This window comes from Erpetoichthys calabaricus, chromosome 13 (assembly GCF_900747795.2).
Source record: "Erpetoichthys calabaricus chromosome 13, fErpCal1.3, whole genome shotgun sequence".
In the NCBI taxonomy this organism is placed as follows: domain Eukaryota; kingdom Metazoa; phylum Chordata; class Cladistia; order Polypteriformes; family Polypteridae; genus Erpetoichthys; species Erpetoichthys calabaricus.
This window is the reverse complement of record NC_041406.2, coordinates 62,054,940-62,076,732: the sequence shown is the minus strand read 5'-3', so window position 1 is coordinate 62,076,732 and position 21,793 is coordinate 62,054,940. Positions and strand designations below refer to the sequence as shown.

The 21,793-nt window shown below is 36.3% G+C and overlaps 1 protein-coding gene across 1 annotated transcript in view; it reads right to left on the bottom strand.

The window, feature by feature from the left end:
- LOC114663370 (electrogenic aspartate/glutamate antiporter SLC25A13, mitochondrial) overlaps nucleotides 1-21,793 on the bottom strand; it is a 237,970-nt gene that overhangs the window by 12,553 nt on the left and 203,624 nt on the right. Inside the window, exons 14-17 of the mRNA XM_028817054.2 lie at nucleotides 21,069-21,209; nucleotides 5,247-5,385; nucleotides 4,053-4,211; nucleotides 3,738-3,828 (exon numbers count right to left, since the gene is read on the bottom strand). Of these exons, the coding sequence (XP_028672887.1) occupies nucleotides 3,738-3,828; nucleotides 4,053-4,211; nucleotides 5,247-5,385; nucleotides 21,069-21,209 (530 nt within the window). The remainder of the gene's footprint in view (nucleotides 1-3,737; nucleotides 3,829-4,052; nucleotides 4,212-5,246; nucleotides 5,386-21,068; nucleotides 21,210-21,793) is intronic.

The window sequence follows — 21,793 nt, the reverse complement described above, 5'->3', positions numbered from 1 at the left end:
ATCACAGTCACGTGACAGGAGGAAGCGACGTGCTCCCGGGATGAAGAAAAGGACTGTTTGCCCTGACCCGGAAGGAAAACGGACTTGTGGGTTTGGCTTGGAACCATTTCCGGGTCAGGGGCTATAAAAGGACTCTGGGTAAGCCCAGACATTTGAGCTGAGCTGGGAGGAAGGTGGGCTAAGTGTCTGGGAGTGGAGGATTGGATTATTGAAATAGTTTATTGTGTTTATGAGTGTGTGGAGGAGAGTGCTTGGTGCACTACTGTATTATAATAAAAAGAATTATTATTATACTTTCACCTGGTCATCAGAGTGGTACCTGAGGGTTCAAGAGGTGGACAAACGCTTCATCTGTTACACTACATACATTTTCACGCCAGCTCAATCCCTGGCACATGCAAGTTCTCCGCTTGGTTTTTCAAACTGGCAGCACCCAGCATCAAAACAGTGCTATTGTTCCAGTGTGGTTTCCCTTTCTTTTTAGATCCACATCCCTGGGGCGGCTTTATCAAATACACTGAAATTAACCGCATATCGTTTATTAGTTTAAGGCATCTTATTGTAATTAACCAGTATCAATATAATGGTCCACAGAATGGCCAAACTATTCCAAATACCATAGCTTCTTTAGCGTTGTTACTCTAACTGCACCACTCAGAGTATTTATCCCACTGTATCTGAGTGTGGAATTACACACAGCTCTACAGCAGTTTATCGGAAAGAGAAGTATTGGTATACAGCATCAAGCACACGCTGCCTCAGCCATGCGCACAGTCTATTTGAACTACTCCCACACAGCAAACGCTTCAGAGCCTTTCCTGTAGGGACCTCGCCAGTTAAACAGTTTTATCCCAAGAACTATAAATACACTCAATCAGTCCATCAAGTGCTCCTGGTAGAACAGAACTGTTTGTACTTATAAGTACAGTTATTGCACTGTAAACTTGCAATACAGTTATAATATTGCGCAATCTGAGCCACTTTATAAAGCACGCATTTACATATGATGATGACTGGCTTCTAAGTTGATTTAGATTTCCATGCACTATCTTCTTGGAGCTCTTGATATCATTTTTAAGATAAAATGCAGCAAAGTATGTTTATTACATTATACAGATAAAACTTTAACATCATTTAAATAATCTATATTGTTAATAATTAAACATGTGATGACATGGTATCGGAGTGCTAGTGACAAGCTGGTGCCCCATTCAGGGATTGTTTCTGTCTTGCGCTGTATGCTTGCTGGGATTGTCACAACCCCAGATGGATAGAATAACTAAACGTGTACTATGAAGATATTTCAATGTTCCTTAAAAGTTTTGAAGAATCACCATTCTTAGCTTATAGATGGCTTTACATCTATTACATAGCTGATTGTGTGGCGATTAGTTACTTGGAGAAAGAAAGGTAAGGACAGGAATTGAGGATTAGAACGTTTGAAAGAGACAGTACTGCTGCAGTAAATCAGTTCATTGAAGGTCGTGCACGGCGCAGCAATTATCTTACGGGAGGCTGGAACAATCTCTGGACGGGGCGCCAGTTCGTTACTATCGCTGCACCATCGTGTTTCCATGTTTAATCCATGCTTTAATTCCTATCATTATGAAAATGATTTCAAGTATTTATCTTAGTATTTAAATTGTTCAGCGAGCTGTGATATCATAAATGTAACATATTCTGTATCCTGTCGGAGGAACAGAAACCCGTTTAAGAAGCATGTAGTGATTCACACACATAGAGCACATAGAAGAACACATACAAAAAAAGCATTTAAAATGCTACTTTAGATACGATAGGATTTGAGAAACTAGTAAATTGAACAATTTTAAGTTGAAGTTTACGACGTTAATACTACTTTAATGACAAAATAAACTACGTGATTAAAGTGGAAACTTCGAGATTAAAGTTGACATTTCAGTCTTTTTTTCCAACTATGTCCCTATTTTTTTTCTTTTCTCTGTACACTAATAAGCTTCCATAAGCTTCCAATAATGAGCCCACACTCAGACGGTGGGCTGTGACTCACCTTTTCATGGCGACTTTGATATCTGACTTTTTTTTTATTTTGGGAAGTGTGCGACTTTGTAAACTTGAGCTTTCGAGTTTCTCTGACACTCTATGCCACTCGATCAACTTCCTTTTGCTGTTTATACCACTGTTTAGACCAACACATAGTTCATTTTTCCTTGCCTCCACTTGGTATTCGCTAAAATTCTTCTATATTTCCCTGTGCTTTTGCCATTGTCATTTCACAGAACGCTTAACTTAATGGCTATTTATATTGATTTGCATATTCAAAGAGGCGTTATTCTGGAAGGAGAAGGGGTGGGACGGCAGGCATGTTCATGTGTGTTACTTGTCACGCTGACCGGAATTTATGGAGTGGAAGAACATAGAAGTTGGCATACTCACAGATTTATGCATCTGGATTTTTTTTTGTGCATACGCACATTTCCGCTTTTGTCCGTACACCATGTTTTAGTGTGAATTCTACGCATGGCATTATGCATGAGGCACCAGGAGTATATGTATTGTGATATGTGGCCGGCCTTTCATCCTGGCCAATACCCCCAGGCCGCCAGGTGGAGCCCTTCCTGCAGCATGGAGGTGCCCCGAATGCCAGCAGGGAATACTGGACAATGTAGTTTTTATTCTCAGCCCTGTTGGATACCTTGGGGAGTATTTGCCTTACGCCCAGGAAGTACATCAGAGTCACGTGGACAAAGGGAACGATGTGCTTCCTGGGTGAAGAAAAGAAGGAATTTTTATCTGACCCGGAAGTGTTCCAGGTCACATGGACAGAGAGGGCGAACCGCTTCCGGGTCAAGGACTATAAAAAGGACAGTGAAACACCAGAGCGTTGAGCTGAGCTGGGTGGAAGGGTGGCAACGCGTCTGGGAGTGGAGGATTGTGTTTATTTATGAGTATATTGGAGTGGAATGTGCTTGGTGCACATAATTATTATAAAATAAAGTCATATTGGACTTTTATCTGGTGTCTGACGTCTGATCTGAGGGTTCAAGGGGTCGACAGTGCCTCTATCTGTTACAGTATATATCATCATATACATCAAACCAGAAAATACAACATAAAAAATTCCACTGTGAGAAGACATTCAGTTGACATGTATAATATAGCAAATATAAAAATAATAGAGAAAGTGGTGTGGAAATCAAACACAGAGTGTTAATGAGTTACCAGGAAGCAGACATTTCTGGGAGGCCAATATACAGGGGGTGAAGTGGAACCCACTGCAGCAGACAAAATAAGAAAGATTGATTGGGAAATCCCTGAAAAAAGACACCACTGTTCAGATCTTTTGGTGAGACAAGCAGAGCAACTGAAGGCAAGTCCTGGTGTTTTGAAAATAAAAACAAAAGAGAGAGAGAGAGACAGAGTGTCCCACCTTTCTTTAAATAACTGAGCATGACTGACTAAAATGAGCTTTGCCTGACAGAAATAAATCTGTCCTCCTCCTCTTTAAGCTTTCTTTAAAAAGCAGCAATAAATATGTAATTAACTGATATTTTCAGGAAATCAGTGGCTGTTAACCAATTAGTGCTTGATGATCACTTTTGTGAACTTAAAAATGTAATGTAAATTATGATGTTGAAATGCAAAAGTAAAGATGATTAATCATTGTATTTTGTTGAAATAAAATTCATGTAAAATGTTTTGAAATCTCTTTATAACTGCAGGGTACCAACAGCAATGGAGAAATAAGAATCACATACCTTCCTCCAAAGTCGACATAGAACCATTTTTGTAGCAGCTCATATGTTAGAAGAGTTACACCAAACTGTGGAGATGATCTAAACACTCGAGCTTCAGATAAAACAAAAACAATGCATTTAATAAACAGATCAATAAACAAGAACACAACACACCTACAAACAAATTAAAAAAAATAGATTCTATGACTGTGTAAATGTTAGTACTGTACTCAATTACAAGAGGCCAACTCCATTTCATATACTACAAATATAATTATTCATTATTTTATACTGGACACTGTTAATTTGTTTACTGAACATTTTTTGCTTTCATACCTACAGCACCCTTCCACAAAGCCCTTGGGCCTTCTTCTCTTAAAATTTTTCTAAAGCAGTCAATAACCCCACTGTAAGTTGTCTGTCCTGCACGAGCTGCCACTTGCAACCTGGTCTTGATAACATCTGCAGGGGTCACTAAGGAGGCAGCAGGCATACCTAAAAAGAAAAACAGGGTTAATTTTGCTCTTTATCCACTACAGTGGAAGAATTCTGACAGAAGGTGTGTCAAGCTATAAATTACAATGAAAGGCAGAACATGGATATTCCAATGTCTGTGATTGCTGTTTTGTTTTACATATTCTAATTTACAATTTCTGAAAAGTGGCAGTTTTACCCATAATAAGGCCATATTAAAATAATAAATTGTATTTGTAGCCTGATTGACTGTTTGGTTGTAGGGATGACTTAGTTTGAATAGTGCAAATATTTGAAAACTGTTCCTAAACAAACCACACATTCTATTACTGCTCGATAACAGATAGTGTGCACAGAAAATTATTTAACAATACCTTCAGTTTATTTTGGCACTTAATAAATGGAGCAGATTTTCAATAATGCAATAATTTCCACTTTACTTTTCTTCCAAGCCATGGAGGCCTGTATTCAAACTTCAGTAAAGAAAAAAATGTTAAAGAATGCCTCAAGCAACATTTATTATTTTTCCATCTTGAGTTAGGTCCAAACCAAGATGGCAAGGATGAAAGATTCAAGAATCTCCTTGAAACTGGCAGCTCTTTAAAAACTTATTAATTTTGTATAATACTCCTTCCAGACCACTATGGTTTGGCGACAAACAACAGTGACTTTTCAAACAGTAATTTCTAATGTATGCGTTTGTCACTTAAATGGATTATTTCTAGAAAAAGAGTTTTATTTTATATTGGATTTCTGAAATGATCTTTAAAGTTTCACCTAGATTTATATATAACTAAATATAAATCCCTTTATGCTTTTGACTATTATTGCAGTTCCATTATGTTTATTTAAGCATTCTTTGCTGGTTTTCACATAGAGTTTCTTATATTTCGAATAATCTGCCAGGATATATATTATAAAGTGGAAAAACTCCCTATCCCTGGCAAAGAAGAAAAAAAGCAAAATATATCAAGGCTAAATTGCCTAACATTTTAATTAGGCTACCACAATGGAGACAGTGGTCACAGGCAGACCACAGACTTCGTGTGTGCTTACCAGCTAAGGCTCCGGCTAGCAGAAGACTTCCAGGCCCTATATGTCCATTCTCATCAGCAAGGGCGGCTTTAGTGTGAGCGTAACAGGGGAAGTAAATGGCAGAGAACGGGATGTCACGGAGGAAGCAAGCTTTTGCACCCTGGTAGAAATAAGCCACAGAGTAATGCTCAACATATGTTAGAAAAACTTACTGAAAATAAGCCTGGTACACAACTGTGAAGAATACAATGGTTAGGAAATGGAACAAAATTTAAATATATTTTTTTAAATACCAGGAGAAAAATAGATGTGAATACATGAATAAATTGTTACAGGAAAAGTGATATTTATAATACTATATTACTTTTTCTTAAATTTTCTGAAGAAAAATAAATGATCTTTTGAATAGGTTTTATAAAATAAAAGGGCATTCAGTAAGGTAGTTTCAATGCAAAGGACCTCACAATTAAAACTGCATGAAATTATTGACTTTTCAAAGCATTTTACATCTGATATTGGTGTATTTAAACATTAGTCATTAATGCACATTATTTGAAAATCACTGCAAAGACTTCACAGCATAAACAATAGAAAAGGGTGTTTGAAATGATACCCTATAGATAGATAGATAGATAGATAGATAGATATATGTATGTTACAACTTAAAGTAACATCATTATTTTTTTGTTTGTCATGTTTAGTCAGTTAGTCATTTTCAATCCACTATATCCTAGCACAGGGCCACAGGTGTCTGCTGGAGCCAATCCCAGCCAACACAGGGCGCAAGGCAGGAACAAACCCAGGCAGGGCGCCAGACCACCGCAGGGCACACACACACACAAACACACCAAGCACACACTAGGGACAATTTAGGATCACCAATGCACCTAACCTGCATGTCTTTGGACTGTGGGAGGAAACCGGAGCACCTGGAGGAAACCCACGCAGACACAGGGAGAACATGCAAACTCCACACAGGGAGGACCCGGGAAGAAAACCCAGGTCTCCTAACTGCGAGGTTGTCATGTTTATTTATATACAAGTAATCCAATCAAGCAGCAAACTCAAAACTCTGTTTATGCACTGGTTAAGCAATGCAATACCACATATAACAGGCATGTCAAACTCACTACCATTGGTGGGCCACTTCGACTGCCATACGTGCATCAGCGGGCCGCACTGTAACAAACACTATTATACTATTATACAAAGTTACTGTAGCTTTCTTTCCCATACTGGAAACTTTAAAAAATGTAACACTTAAAGTTTAAAGAAAAGCAATTTATTTACTTACAATCTCCGTACAACAGCGTACAATTAGAGTCTTAGCCTCTTAGCTAGGTTCTTATATAGGAGTCTTACAGTCTGAGATCTATTTCTTTTGTCCCAACACTTGGCATCTCTTGTTAGTAACCAGTTTGTCAATATCAGACTTGAAATCTTGTGCAGCTGCAACTTTTATGGGGGATAAAAGGTGCTCGACAGTAAGTCTTGAGCGATGTGGGGTTTTGGTAGTTTTCATTAACGAAAACAATTGCTCACAAAGGTAAGTGCTTCCGAACATAGACAGTACTCTCGATGCCAATTTACGGATCTGCACATAAGAGGGTGGCATGTAACCATACAAGCCTGGAACACCAACTTTGTTGTATTTTGCCTTCAGAATTGAATCTGACTGCAGTTCAATCAATTTCATTTGGATATTCTCAGGCGCATTCTCAACATTGTAAGAGTATGGTGATGTAAACAGTGCAAAGTTCTGTTTGTGTGAACTGAAGTCACGAAAACGCTCACTGAATTCATTGCTCAGTAATTCAAGTTGGAAAACAAATCCTCCAAAAATCTAATTTTACTTTACCAAGTTTACTTCAAAGTTTATATTGTAAAATAAGCCGATATGCAAAAAGCTCCCTGACCTACACTAATTTTACAAACTCAAAATCACACAAATTTGTTAATTAACAACTCACCAACTTCTTGTGTCCACTTCAGATCTTCAGCTGTAGTCTGCACTAACTGTTCATTACAATACTAGCACAAAATTACATAAAACTAGAGCAAAAAAAACGTGAAAATATGCGAGCTATTACTACTCGTGATGGTCAGTTCTGGCCAGTGGCCAGTCTCAGCAGCCCAGCCAGTACTGTAATCTGCCAGGCTGCTGCAGCCTAGCACTTCAGTTGCGACGTCGCGGCTCATTAACTTTTGGCAGTGTCATGTCTAGGGTATCAAGGAGCTGACGCCGCAGCTGCAACTATACTACCAGATGACATTTCCGGTACTGTAATGCCATGGGAAAACGCACTTTTGTCAGAAGGCGGAAGTAAGAAAAGTCAATAAACGCCAAAGATGCAGAATGATTCAATCACAAACGATAATAATCATTTTGTACAAGTTTAGTGCTAACTAGGATCTGTCATGCGGGCCGCACAGATTTCTGTTGTGGGCCGCATGCAGCCTGCGGGCCGCGTGTTTGACATGCCTGATCTATAACATACTTTTAATGTTTTACAGATCTATAATATATGAAAATAATTGCATTATTCCATACATTTTGCATGCATAATACAGCAGCATAAAAACTAATATGCATGCAAACAAAGGAATAAGCAGATATCCCACAGTATGAACACTTGAATGACAGGTTAATCAGTGAAAGAAAAATGGCAGAATATTTGTGAGTATAGGTACTATATGTTAATGAGTCTGCCTGTGGTGGAAATTCTCATTCAGCAATGGAAGAATTGTTGTGCCTGGTGTACCACTGCCTCAGACCAACCAAATCATAATACCTGGTTTAAATTAGTTGCTATAAGTAGACAGTTGCTACTGTAGGTGTAGGCTCATGCAGTGTCCTGTAGTTTACTATTTAGTTGGAAGGCACTGCGGATCACTAGACTGATATCTTTTGTATATTTTTGACCCTATTATTTGACAAGAAGGAAATGTAGGTGGACACTACCAGTGTCCTGCTTTTTTAGTGGTAATAATTAGAAACCCAGTAAGCCTCTTGTGTACCTGGGCATTTAAATTAATATCAAGGCTTCAGCCTGGTGGGGTACCAGACACTTAGACTTGGTGATGTCCATGCTTTACTGAGCTGCTTCAGCATTTTGGACGCATCTCCAAAGGATAAACAAATGTGAATCCCACGCAATGTTTATATAGCTACCCCTTTTTGCAGTGTTTGCAGGATTTAGACAAAAAAAATTTGTGAGGGTAAAAAAGTGTCTAGAGACTAAATGTGAGAAAGAAGAGGAAATATAAAGTGTTATTGTCATCTCACACAGTCTGAATGTTTTGTCTGATAAATCTGGATGAGAAGAAGAAAAAAAAAAGAAAAGAAAATCAAAGTGAGGTCAAGCCTGTTCTGATTTCTAATTTGTTTATGCTTTTTTCTTCATTAACAAATGAAAATGGTACATTGGAAATAACTTCTTCTATGTACCTTCACACCAAAATCAAAGTAGAAAATAAAAATATGGAAAGTGCTTGGTCATTGTATAGTCTTTTATTGTGTACATTCTGTGATCATCACAATATTTAACAACACTACAGTTAAATCAATAATCAAATCTTATATTAATTTCAAATAAAATAAGCATAAATAAATGATAAGATAATTAGCCCATTTTAACTGATTTGAAAAATTTCACAAAAGGATCAAATTCAGATGCCAATAAAGTTGAAATTTTAATTTGTGTCATTGGATAGACAGAACTGATTACAAAACATAAAAACAGCATGGACACACAACTAGTTATTTCTAAAGTGTTGAAGGGTTGTTTTTCTTTTAAGACTCAATTCTAATATTTGTAAAGGACCTCTGAACTGCTGTGGAGACATACAACTTCTACAACAATTGATTCTAAAATGTTGGCATTGTACTCTTTAGTAAAACATGATGTATACCTGGTATTACATTTTTAGAAAGCAGAATATCATAAATTCACCATCATGTTTCATGGACATACAAAAGAAAATCTCAAAAAATCAGTGTAACAAAGAAAGCACATTGCATTTGGTGTGAAGAATGTTATGCACAAAAAATTGATCTGCTATTTTACATACTTTTGTAGTATTAAAAATACATCCGAGTTCTTATCAGAAAGTGAGGTAAGGAAAAGGATTGTCATAAGAAAGTGTGCTAGCTACACTAAATATATTCAGTGTCTGACACTTCATTTAATCTTGGTGACAGATGTACTCAGGTGTACCCGAATGGTTTTTTCAGCACAAGTGCTTCAATATATAAGGATGTTCCTTAATTTTTTTCCACACTTAGTCTTAGAGTCAAACTTTAGTTTATAGGTCTTTTTTGTACTTCTTATATTTTCTTCATTTCTGGACCTTGCATTTTCCCTTAGACTTACCATTTGATTCAGCAAGGTCTAGGATGTTACTTATTCAGCTCATGTCCTGCCTGATCTCTGCACTTAAATTTGTTTTCTTGCTCTAGCCATCTCATGTTGTTGTTGGTTGGGAGCATGCACTGATTACAGTACCTTGCCACACCTACCCCATGGCAAACCACCTGGATTGAGATCCGAGTGCAGCGGGTGACACCTCAGCACCCCACTGAACAGTGTGAATTTCTGTATATAAATAAACATTGAGGCTGTGAGGTTGTCTTTACTGTATTTATTGTTACACAAAAACAATTCAATAGATTTTTTTTGTGGAATTTGGAGGTCATCTGTGGGCTAACACAACTTCAAACAGAGACAATTACTGTATACAGTATAGTCATTTTTGGCCCATTATTTTGAAACCAAACTATGGCCATGAATTCACAATGATCTACAATACAAGAAACAAACTGATAAGCACTTGGATATCCATTTGTTTTAGCCATTTTCTCTGGTTTAGGTATCTGGGACTGAAGACCATCCCAGCAGCACCAAGCACAAGGCAGGACTCATTGCTTGATGGGGTGCCAGCCTACAGTGCATCCGGAAAGTATTCACAACACATCACTTTTTCCACATTTTGTTATGTTACAGCCTTATTCCAAAATGGATTAAATTTGTTTTTTTCCCTGATAATTCTACACTCAACACCACATAATGACAACATGAAAAAAGTTTACTTGAGATTTTTGCAAATTTATTAAAAATGAAAAAATTGAGAAAGCACATGTACATAAGTATTCACAGCCTTTGCCATGAAGCTCAAAATTGAGCTCAGGTGTATCCTGTTTCCCCTGATCATCCTTGAGATGTTTCTGCAGCTTAATTGGAGTCCACCTGTGGTAAAATCAGTTGATTGGACATGATTTGGAAAGGCACACACCTGTCCATATAAGGTCCCACAGTTGACAGTTCATTTCAGAGCACAAACCAAGCATGAAGTCAAAGGAATTGTCTGTAGACCTCCGAAACAGGATTGTCTCGAGGCACAAATCTGGGGAAGGTTACAGAAAAATTTCTGCTGCTTTGAAGGTCCCAATGAGCACAGTGGCCTCCATCATCCGTAAGTGGAAGAAGTTTGAAACCACCAGGACTCTTCCTAGAGCTGGCCGGCCATCTCTACTGAGCAATCGGGGGAGAAGGGCCTTAGTCAGGGAGGTGACCAAGAACCCGATGGTCACTCTGTCAGAGCTCCAGAGGTCCTCTGTGGAGAGAGGAGAACCTTCCAGAAGGACAACCATCTGTGCAGCAATCCACCAATCAGGCCTGTATGGTAGAGTGGCCAGACGCAAGCCACTCCTTAGTAAAAGGCACATGGCAGCCCGCCTGGAGTTTGCCAAAAGGCACCTGAAGGACTCTTAGACCATGAGAAAGAAAATTCTCTGGTCTGATGAGACAAAGATTGAACTCTGTGGTGTGAATGCCAGGCGTCACGTTTGGAGGAAACCAGGCACCGCTCATCACCAGGCCAATACCATCCCTACAGTGAAGCATGGTGGTGGCAGCATCATGCTGTGGGGATGTTTTTCAGCGGCAAGGACTGGGAGACTAGTCAGGATAAAGGGAAAGTGACTGCAGCAATGTACAGAGACATCCTGGATGAAAACCTGCTCCAGAGCACTCTTGACCTCAGACTGGGTCGACGGTTCATCTTTCAGCAGGACAACGACCCTAAGCACACAGCCAAGATATCAAAGGAGTGGCTTCAGGACAACTCTGTGAATGTCCTTGAGTGGCCCAGCCAGAGCCCAGACATGAATCCGATTGAACATCTCTGGAGAGATCTTAAAATGGGTGTGCACCGACGCTTCCCATCCAGCCTGATGGAACTTGAGAGGTGGTGCAAAGAGGAATGGGCGAAACTGGCCAAGGATAGGTGTGCCAAGCTTGTGGCATCATATTCAAAAAGACTTGAGGCTGTAATTGCTGCCAAAGGTGCATCGGCAAACTATTGAGCAAAGGCTGTGAATACTTACGTACATGTGCTTTCTCAATTTTTTTATTTTTAATAAATTTGCAAAAACCTCAAGTAAACTTTTTTCACGTTGTCATTATGGGGTGTTGTGTGTAGAATTCTGAGGAAAAAAATGAATTTAATCCATTTTGGAATAAGGCTGTAACATAACAAAATGTGGAAAAAGTGATGCGCTGTGAATACTTTCCGGATGCACTGTATTTTATAGTAATGCCATACACTATATTCTGCAATTTTAATCCTTCAAAACTATATACTGGCACTTGTTTTAACAGTTAAAACTGATAATACCATCTAATTTCCTGTTCCAGTTAAAACACCATCAGTTCCTTACAATTGTCTCTTTCATCTGCTATTAACAATAGCAGAGGTGTTGACTTATGACTAAATAGCTTTTTTCATGGCCAACATTATGTGACAAGCTGTAGGGAAACAGGAGCAATAAACTGTTTATTTGTGTTCAATCATAACTAAAAATGTGGTTTACCAGGAACTGTCACGTTGATGTGGCATATACAGAAGGGACAGGTATTTTCATTATTTTTTGATTTTGTGCTTTGTGTTCACTCTGCTATTACAATTCCTATAGTTAAAAAGAATAAATGTCATTATTAAAACAACTCTATGTTAGAAATCAATTTGGAATTTAAGAAGTGGAATAAAGGCCAATCCAATGAATATATATGTACAGTACTGTATATACATGAAAACATGCAAATACACACTATTAGTTAAAAAGATAGAAGTAATTGAAACATGCTGCTATCCATGTAATATTATATCAAGCAGCAGCATTCCTAGAAATGGAATGACTTTAAAGGTGTTGAATGTAGCTTAACATATTGCATGGTGATTGTTTAAGTGGTTATGATAAAGACGTGTGCTGTGCAAATTCAGCATTTAAATTACCAAGCAATTCTTTGTTTTGACAATAGCAAACCCACGAAACAAACAAAAACAACTTGACACAATGCAACCTTTATTAGAGTAACCAAAACTCAATCAATGCAACTTAATTATATAGACCTTGGTTCCAGGGAATGAGGCAAAACAACTCTCCCACAGCATGATAAACCTCAGTCTGAGCACAGTCCATGAGATTTTCATTCACTGAAATATAATCATAATATCAGACAGCCAGCTCCATGCAAGAACACACCTTGGATTACTAAATACTTTGCTTTTAGCAAAACATGGTAAATAAATAGTAATTCAGTACATACTGTGGTAAATTATGACATAAATTGTACAGTAAGAAAATGCCAATATTATGTTTATTTTAATAATCATCTTTTCCAAAGGTTTGTTGAAAAAAAAAAAAACTTGTTTTATCAGGTAATTAATACTATTTTTCTTGTCCTAAATGCCCATGATGAAATGCAGTAAAAAATGGAAAATATCTGCTAGGACGTGTCAAGAGTGATATTTTGTGTTAAACCATACAACTTTGTTTTAGTTTTAAATAAATAGCATGAGAACATGTTAGTGTGATGAGGATTCTGTTCTAAGGAAGTGATAAAGAGTACCACAGTCTTCAGTTAAGGGTTTTTCAATGAGCAAACTTGCATGATAATTTGAAAAACATTTCTTTGAAAGTCGGTAAATTTAAATTAATAGTGCATGTATGTGCAATAGCAAGATGAACTACTGTATGCTTTTTCACTTGTCATGATGTAAGCCAACAATTCCATTGTTATATAATTACCTAGTTTAATTAATCAAAAAAGACATTAAAGATAGAGGTGAAACTAAACTTAACATTTTTGCCCAAAGATATATACAAAATGAACACTTCTATCAATTGTTTGTTCATGACTATGAAAAGAAGTGTTTCTAATTAGTATGTAATTGATTACTGGAATATATCCAGCGTAAATAAACACACACTTGCAAAAAGCAACTCAGAAGTTTAATGAGAATATACTGTAAATGAAGAAATAAGTGAAGTAAAATTGTTCAATTTTGTTTCAGTATTGTACGTCTAAATTAACATTTAAATAATGCAAAGTCAGGGCAGCATGGTGGCACAGTGGTAGTGCTGCTGCCTCACAGTAAGGAGACCTGGGTTCGCTTCTCGGGTCCTCCCTGCGTGGAGTTACGTGCATTGGCAATCCTAAATTGTCCCTAGTGTGTGCTGGGTGTGTGTGTGTACCCTGTGGTGGGCTGGCGCCCTGCCTGGGGATTTGTTCCTGCCTTGCGCCCTGTGTTGGCTGGGACTGGCTGCAGCAGACCCCCGTGACCCTGTGTTAGGACATAGTGGGTTGACTGTCTGACTGACAATGCAAAGTCTTGAGCAAAACTATGCTGCCACACAAGGATTTCCTGCATTTTTATAAAATCATGGGGATTTCAGTCATTGTTGCCCCACAACTTCTTATAGTGTAACATTTACAATCTTCTTCCTGCTAATAAGATGTGTCCTGTAGCCATGTCTCAACTCTAGACTTATTGTTCCACAGTATGTATGTATATATATATATATATATATATATATATATATATATATATATATATATATATATATATATATATATATATATATATATATATATATATATTTACCTTTCAATGATGTGTGACCTTATTGATATAGACTTGTTAACAAAGCACAAGAAAAACTTAAACACCAAACCCCATTGTTTCTTAAACTTTACTTATTTGACTGGTTGAGTTATAAAATTAATCTATGAAATAAAGTTGCTGAGTAAATCTGGTTAAGTGATGAAAGATTGACTAATCTGGAATACAAAATTTTGAAACTGGGAGTGTAGCTTTCTAAAGCAAACCACAGAATAATATATAACACAGTAATTAAACTGTTTTTTTTTTAAAAAACAATTGTACGAAATATACTGTTCAGATAAGACAATGCCACATACGTGACTCTCCACGCAAGTCCAATTTATGACCTCATGTTTTGAAACACTCTTACAGAGATGAAAAAAAATTATTTTTTTATATTTTATTTTTGAAAACCACAACATTACAATCACATGCTACTCAATCAAACATAGAAAAATAACTTAACAGGTACAAAAATTTACTTCAAAATAAATACAAAGAAAACAAACAAAAACAGAATACAAAATAAATGATTAATTCTTTATCCTATGATGCCAACTATTACTGTTCCTAAAATACCCTCACCCCTTAATTCTTTTACATTATGCATGTTATTATTCAGTAGGTGTCATGAACAAATTCCAATATTTTTGTCATTCAGACAACCCTCAAAGGATTCCTACAAGAACAAACTGAATGTGGCAGAGGCCTATCCTATTAGTGACACTCAGAACTTCTATTTCATATACAGAGTGGAGATTTGCTAACAACCTAGTATCAGTGATTGGCAAAACAACTTCTGTCCATAATTGGTGCACAGAGGCAAACACATAACTGAATACCTGGTGACCTATAAACAATGAGAGCCACATTTCCACAGAAGCCAAAGGAGACAGAAAAGACAGCAAAAATCAAAAAATAAAAGGTAACCAGAAAAGACCAAATGTCACTGAGCTTCGTGTTCATCCTCAAAATGAGTTATGCTGAAAAACAATCAAGACCTAAAGGTCCCATAAACATATTATCTGACAACACATAATCACTTGTACCAGTGTTAGAGTATTCATGCTGGTCACTATTCATCTGAGGATGAGAGGCAGTGTAAGACCTCATCTGCTACCTTTCAGAACAGATGTGTCTGCTTCAGCTTCAGGCTTCACACTAACAAGCTGACTTTGTGGAAAGTGTGATAACTCTTAAGCTTAAAGATAAGAGATGTCTCTGAAAACCAAGATTCTATGACTATGAGGGTGAACTCTATTGTGAATATTGTATTCATCTAACAGTATGGAGTTATCTTTTGGTGATTAGGAAGACTAGATTCAGAATTCAACTTTACTCATATAATGACTATGAGCATGTTTAATAAATTAATGCTTTCCTTCTCTGCCATTTACAAGAAAAATGAAACTTGTTAGGCTCAAAGATTGTTTGTTTATGATTTGATTTGTCAGGTTACAACAGCCTTGTATAACAGAGTCCTTTTTAAAAATGTAAAACTAAACCTGTGAGATTCCATAACTTCTATAGAAACAGCAATGGTAGTAGAAGTACTTGAAAAGTATTTTTCTTTCACCAATATTTTTCCTTTTCTTTTATATGAAAAAATGTTAAAGATCAGTAAATACTGTATGTTTAGAAAAGACAATTAAATAAACATCAGGTAAATCATGCTGTCTGTGCATAAACTACACCAACACTCTCAATTCAAATTCTTTTTTTAATAACAAGCTGGTTTGACACAGACTTGGAAATGAAGAACACACTTCCGCTTTATCTAAACATTTTAATTCCACTTGAAAGTGTTTGAAACAAGGTTCATTTCACTTCAGGATAATCTCTTTAAATTGGGCCATTCATAAAAGCCCATATAACTTTGTCAGATGAGCATTAACATAAGGATCTGCCTACTGCAATATATGATTTCTTACACCACTAGGACAACATTTTGAAAATGTAAATATTTAATCATGCATTTAAAATGTAATCTTTTCTGTCTAAACTAAATCCTAACAAGAGTACTATATATAAAAGTTCTTGTCCCCTTTTGCTGCAGTATGCTTGTGGCACAACATTACTTTTACCTTATTTAATTTTAATAACAGCTTCCATAGTCTCTAATATCTTAATTTGAACTTGAAGCTTAAGGAAAGTACGAAAAAAGTTGAAAATAAAGGATGCACCCAGTACTGTTAAGCTCATGCAAGTATTTATTTTATTTCTTTACAATGATAATTCCAACATCTTTCTGCAACAGTGGCATCTATGGCTCAAAACAAACTATATCCTCCAGAAAGGGAGGGCAATTATGTTCACAAAGACATCTCTGTGTCGGGTTGGGCTTTAGGAGCCAGCAGGTCTGGGAGACGCAGGCTAAACCTTGTCTCCTGTAGTGAATGCACATTGTCTGAGCAAGACGAAAAAAGACAGACTGGGGAGGTACCGGATTCAACATTCTTACATAGCAGCAATGCACCTTGTCTAGGGAGGCTTCATAATGCTCCTAGCGATTTTTTTCAGCAGTGAGAGTTTAATAGACACCTAGCCTTTCCTGCTTTGATTACTGCACCATGAACAATGAGACATAATCCTTAAGATCTTCTACGTGCTACAGGTAAATCTTCTAGTAAGCTGTTACTTTTAGATTTACACTCCAACCAATTTCAAACAGATACATAATATGACAATTCTCTGCCACAAGAAGGCAAAGCAAAAAAACAAAAATTAGACTAATCTGTAATAAGGCAAAAAATTTCAATAGCAACACACAATTCAAATATAATTTTATTTAGCACAACAACACTTACTAGTGCCCGCCAATTAAACAGAAGATTTACTTGACAATGACATTTAATAACACTTTATTTGGAGATAAATCTATGTCTCTAATATTCATCTCTTATGTTTCATTAAATGTATGAATTGCTATTAACAACTTTAATTCTTTAATAAAATAATAATAGTTCTTTGCATTTATATAGCGCTTTTCTCACTACTCAAAGCGCTCAGCAATTGCAGGTTAAGGGCCTTGCTCAAGGGTCCAACAGAGCAGAGTCCCTATTGGCATTTACGGGATTCGAACCGGCAACCTTTCGATTGCCAGTGCAGATCCCTAGCCTCAGAGCCACCACTCCAAGGTCATAGTGAGCAAGACCTCAACTAACTGTTCCACATAGCACTGGGAGCAAATTCAGGGCAACAATCCTAATCTGCACATATTTGAAACTCAGAAAGAAATGGGACAAATCATCAAAACCAATGATAGAAATCCAAAAAAGCAAATGAGGCCACAGACTTTGGTTGTATAAATATGTTGTGTTAGAGCTGTGTTTGTGCAACAATACAACCTTTATTCTGGTGTTATTATTTTATCTCAACTGGTATTAATGAGATTGTATACAGTTAAGTATTTTTTAATATCAGTCTCCTTTAAAAATTAAAAAATATATAGACAGATGCTATAAACCACTCTTTACTACATATAACACCCTTAAAGGTGAATCCTGTATTAAAAACGTTTTTATGCACTAGAAAGAGCAACTTGAAAAGATCCAGATTTGCTTTGAGTCCCACAAAAATTATTAAGTGTTAAATATTAATGTAAGACTTGCGTACTGAAGCCCAATTCCTTAGCAATTGAACCACATCCCTGGGAGACAGTATTAACATGCTTTTCAAATAATATACCATATACAGTACACACTGCATGCAGTATATTATCATCATCATCATCATTATTATTATTATTATTATTATTATTAATAATAATAATAATAATAAACTGGCCTTGTCCATAACACATTTTTGAAGAATTGGACATTCCAACAAAATCAGAGGCAAGGAAGAAACTAACTCTTGGATAAATTGCAATATTCTACAGGGCACAGTCATTCGCATCTTCACTAAATCATACCTATCCAATTTTGAGTTATCTATTAACCTAACTGGTATGATATTGAGATGTGGGTAGAAAACCAGAGTACCCCAAAACAATACACAGAGATATAAGGAGAATGTTCAAATGTCACACAGACTTTGGTGAGCCCAGGATTTTGAGCAGCATTAATCACTGTGTCACCCTCTTGTTTATTATTATCACTGAATATTTGGAAGATGTCTTTATGCCAGATAAGTTATGATATCAGAATACAATTGTTTAGATAAATTTATTTATTTATAACTACAATACAAGCTCTAGAAGGTGGGAACTAACAACTTTGCAGTTAAAATCTAAATTCCTAGCCATAATGCCACACTACCTTCTAAATAGTACAGGCAATCTAATAAACAAAAATACTTCATTTTAATTTGTACTACCAGACTTCTTTAAATGTTATGCATTACAAAAATGAAAGATAAGATACAGAATAAATTAATTTCCTTAAGTTTTAAATTTTAAAATATGCTGTCATGTATCAGTGCAGTGATAATAAAAAATCAGAAATGACAATGCAAAAAAAGAAAAAAGAAAATTGGATAATGGAAGAATAAGCTTTAGTACACTAGAGTCTAAAAGAGCATTAATTACAGTAGCAGAAAACAGGTATTCGCTTTTTAATTTCTATAACCATTGTTAATAGAAAATGGTGAATAAAATAACGCAGTAAACTGAATCAAATGCAGAATATTTTTGGGTATATCAAATTACAAATATGCTCAAGTAATTGTATACCATTAAATGTGTAAGGGTGCAGAGTTCAGCATGCAGCCTCCCTGCATGTACCTCAGGAATGCTGAACATTTACCACAATGAGAGAGTTTAATTCAGTTGCAAATGCCGCCTTCACTGCTCCTAAAATCTCATTTATAGGAGTGCCACAGAAAATAGAGTCCTTTAAAATAACCAATAAATTAACAGCTCAATTTGTGAGTGAAAAAAAAAACTTTATCAGGATCTACGGTATTTGTGACTGGGTGTCCCAGGAAAGATCAATGGGGACATGTTGGCTTGTGTGCATAGTCCTGCTCCTCAACAGTTATTATATAAACTGACCAATTCGAAAACATGCATACTGGAAGCAGGAGAAAATGTTGTGATTTTATCCATCCACATCAGGCAATGACGTTGAACAAAATGCATGAATACAAATTGTTTTCCATTACACCATCAACAGGTGTGGGAAAGTTTATCACTGTTTAAACACTGAATTATAACACAACAGAAAAATATAAACTGACTGTAATCTATGTTTTAATCAGTTTGCAGCATGCATTACTACTAGCAGAGCTGCTGTTTATTTTGAGTTACACTGAAAATGTGCCCTCTGAAACTATTTATTTCTTATGCTAGATCCTTTTATGTAGGTAGAACATGATACCTAAGATGAACACTAGGTGGCCACCACTCGCTGTGAATTAAAAAACAGTGTCTGTTTTATGGCCAGGTAATATTTAATGTACTCTACTACTTGGTAAAGAATTTTACAAACATTTTACTAAACCACAGAAAACACATACTAAGAAATTACTAATGAGACAAAAAGGGAAACTTTCAAGTGCATAAAAACAAGTCAGAGAATTGCTCAGTAATTATAAAATTGAAAATACGCTTGTGCCAAACATACTAAATGCTATAATCACCTAGGTGTTTAGTAGAGGTTTCAAATGGAGATGTACTATTTTTTTCTATTTACTTTTTGGTTTGTGAAAAAATATAATGTTTTCTTGCTCTGTGCATTATAGAAACTGCAAACTAATAATCACAAAATTTACATATATTCCCAATCTCTTAATCCATTATAGGTTGACAAGGAGTAGGAACCTATCATGGCAACACTGGGAGCAAGATGGGGAACAAGCCAGTACAGGGTTCCAGTCCATCACAGGGTGCAAACATACACATTGGGGTCAATTTATAATAGCCCACTAACCTAGCCACCAGGACTGAGTATATGTGAGAGAAACACTGGAGTATCTAGAGGAAAACACAGAGATAATGACCAGGCATGGGAGCTGAATCCAGGATACTACACACTTATGGGGATGTAGTGATAAATACTGCTCAATCATCCCACAATGAAAATAAATATAATGTAAATACAGCTAACGAGACACCATAAAAAGTTATTCATATATTTTTATCTAGTCAGTTAGTGCACCCTAAGGTTAATATGTTCTCTGTAAATTTCACGGTCTGACCCTGACCAAATAATTTAATCTGTCAGTGCTCCCAATGAAAAAAAACTGAATGTGTGAACTATACTTCTGTAACTGCAAAGTGCCTTGGGAAGGTATTCACAGAGGAAAGGTGCCATATAAAAATGAGTTTGTTTATTTTTGTTTTTCAGAGATCACAGTTAGTTTGCCTATAGCAGAAGAAAAGATATGTGTCAGCAGCTGAGAAATCTGTTTTTTTCAACTAACATTCCCGTTCTACAACTTATTAGCTGTTGAGGTCACTGTTGTGCAGCTAACAGGCAATCACAGAAATCTGTCTGGACTTTACTCTTTTGGTTTGCCAGGCAGGCAAAGCTAGCACAGTCTGGTGATTCTATGATATACAACAAGATGCACAAACCACATCCCAGGACTCAACTGATTCGTTCTGCGATGGAAGGCACATTTTACAAGAAGAATTAATTGCTTGGAAATGCCATAATATTTTAATTTATCCAGATCTAAGTAATAATCTTTTAGTGCAGTATATCAAAATTAGAAACATTCTGCTTGATATTAATTGATAACTATTACTTATGTACTAAAATATCCGCATTATAATATGACTAACTACATTTCTGTCATACAGTATGTCACTACTGAGAACACTGCTTAAATTACGTTCAAAGAAAACAAGCTAGAAAATATTGCATATATGTTTTTAGCTATCAGTTACAATAAGTGATTATTTCTCTGTTTCACCCTTTAAAAAGACAATGAAAGATAATAGAATTACTTTACCTTATACAGGCCAAAGAATCCAAGATCTCGAAGGACAGACAGCGCACTGACACGGGGACCAGTGGTAATTTCTCCAGCCACCTGTAATCGGATCTTTACAATTTCAAGAGGGTTTGTAAAAATAACTTGGGAACCACCAGCCTGAAAATAATCATATTTGAACAAATATAATTACTATTTACAATGTTATCAAATCATACACAACAGAGTAGACTCTACTTAGTGAGTCTATTACTAAAAACTATCCTTAGTCCTGGAAAATGTATGTATTCTAGGCAGAATTCAAGAAACACGGCATACATTTTGAACATGATATTATTATTAATAAATATTAATCATATCTATAAGAGGCAGTACTGAAGCTCAGTGCTTGGCACTACTTCTTTAGAGCTTCAAGCTTTTCTGGTTACTGTCTATTTTTCTCAGGTGCTCTGTTACTCTTCTTACATCAAAAAGATGTGTGTTAGGTTGTCTGGTGACTCTAATTTGACCAGGCATGACTGGATTTGAATCTGTGCATAAGGGATTCCTGAGAAAGACTTATGTCTAGTCTAGAACTAGTCATGGCCTTGAGACAACTGTTCCTTAAACTATGGAATCTATTCCACTCAAATGGACTAAATGGGTTCAGAAAAAGAGACAGACAGATAGAAAGGATGATCTGCTGATAAATATTAAAAAGGGAGTTCATTTACTATATTCAGTACATGTTAATGTTGTGTTTT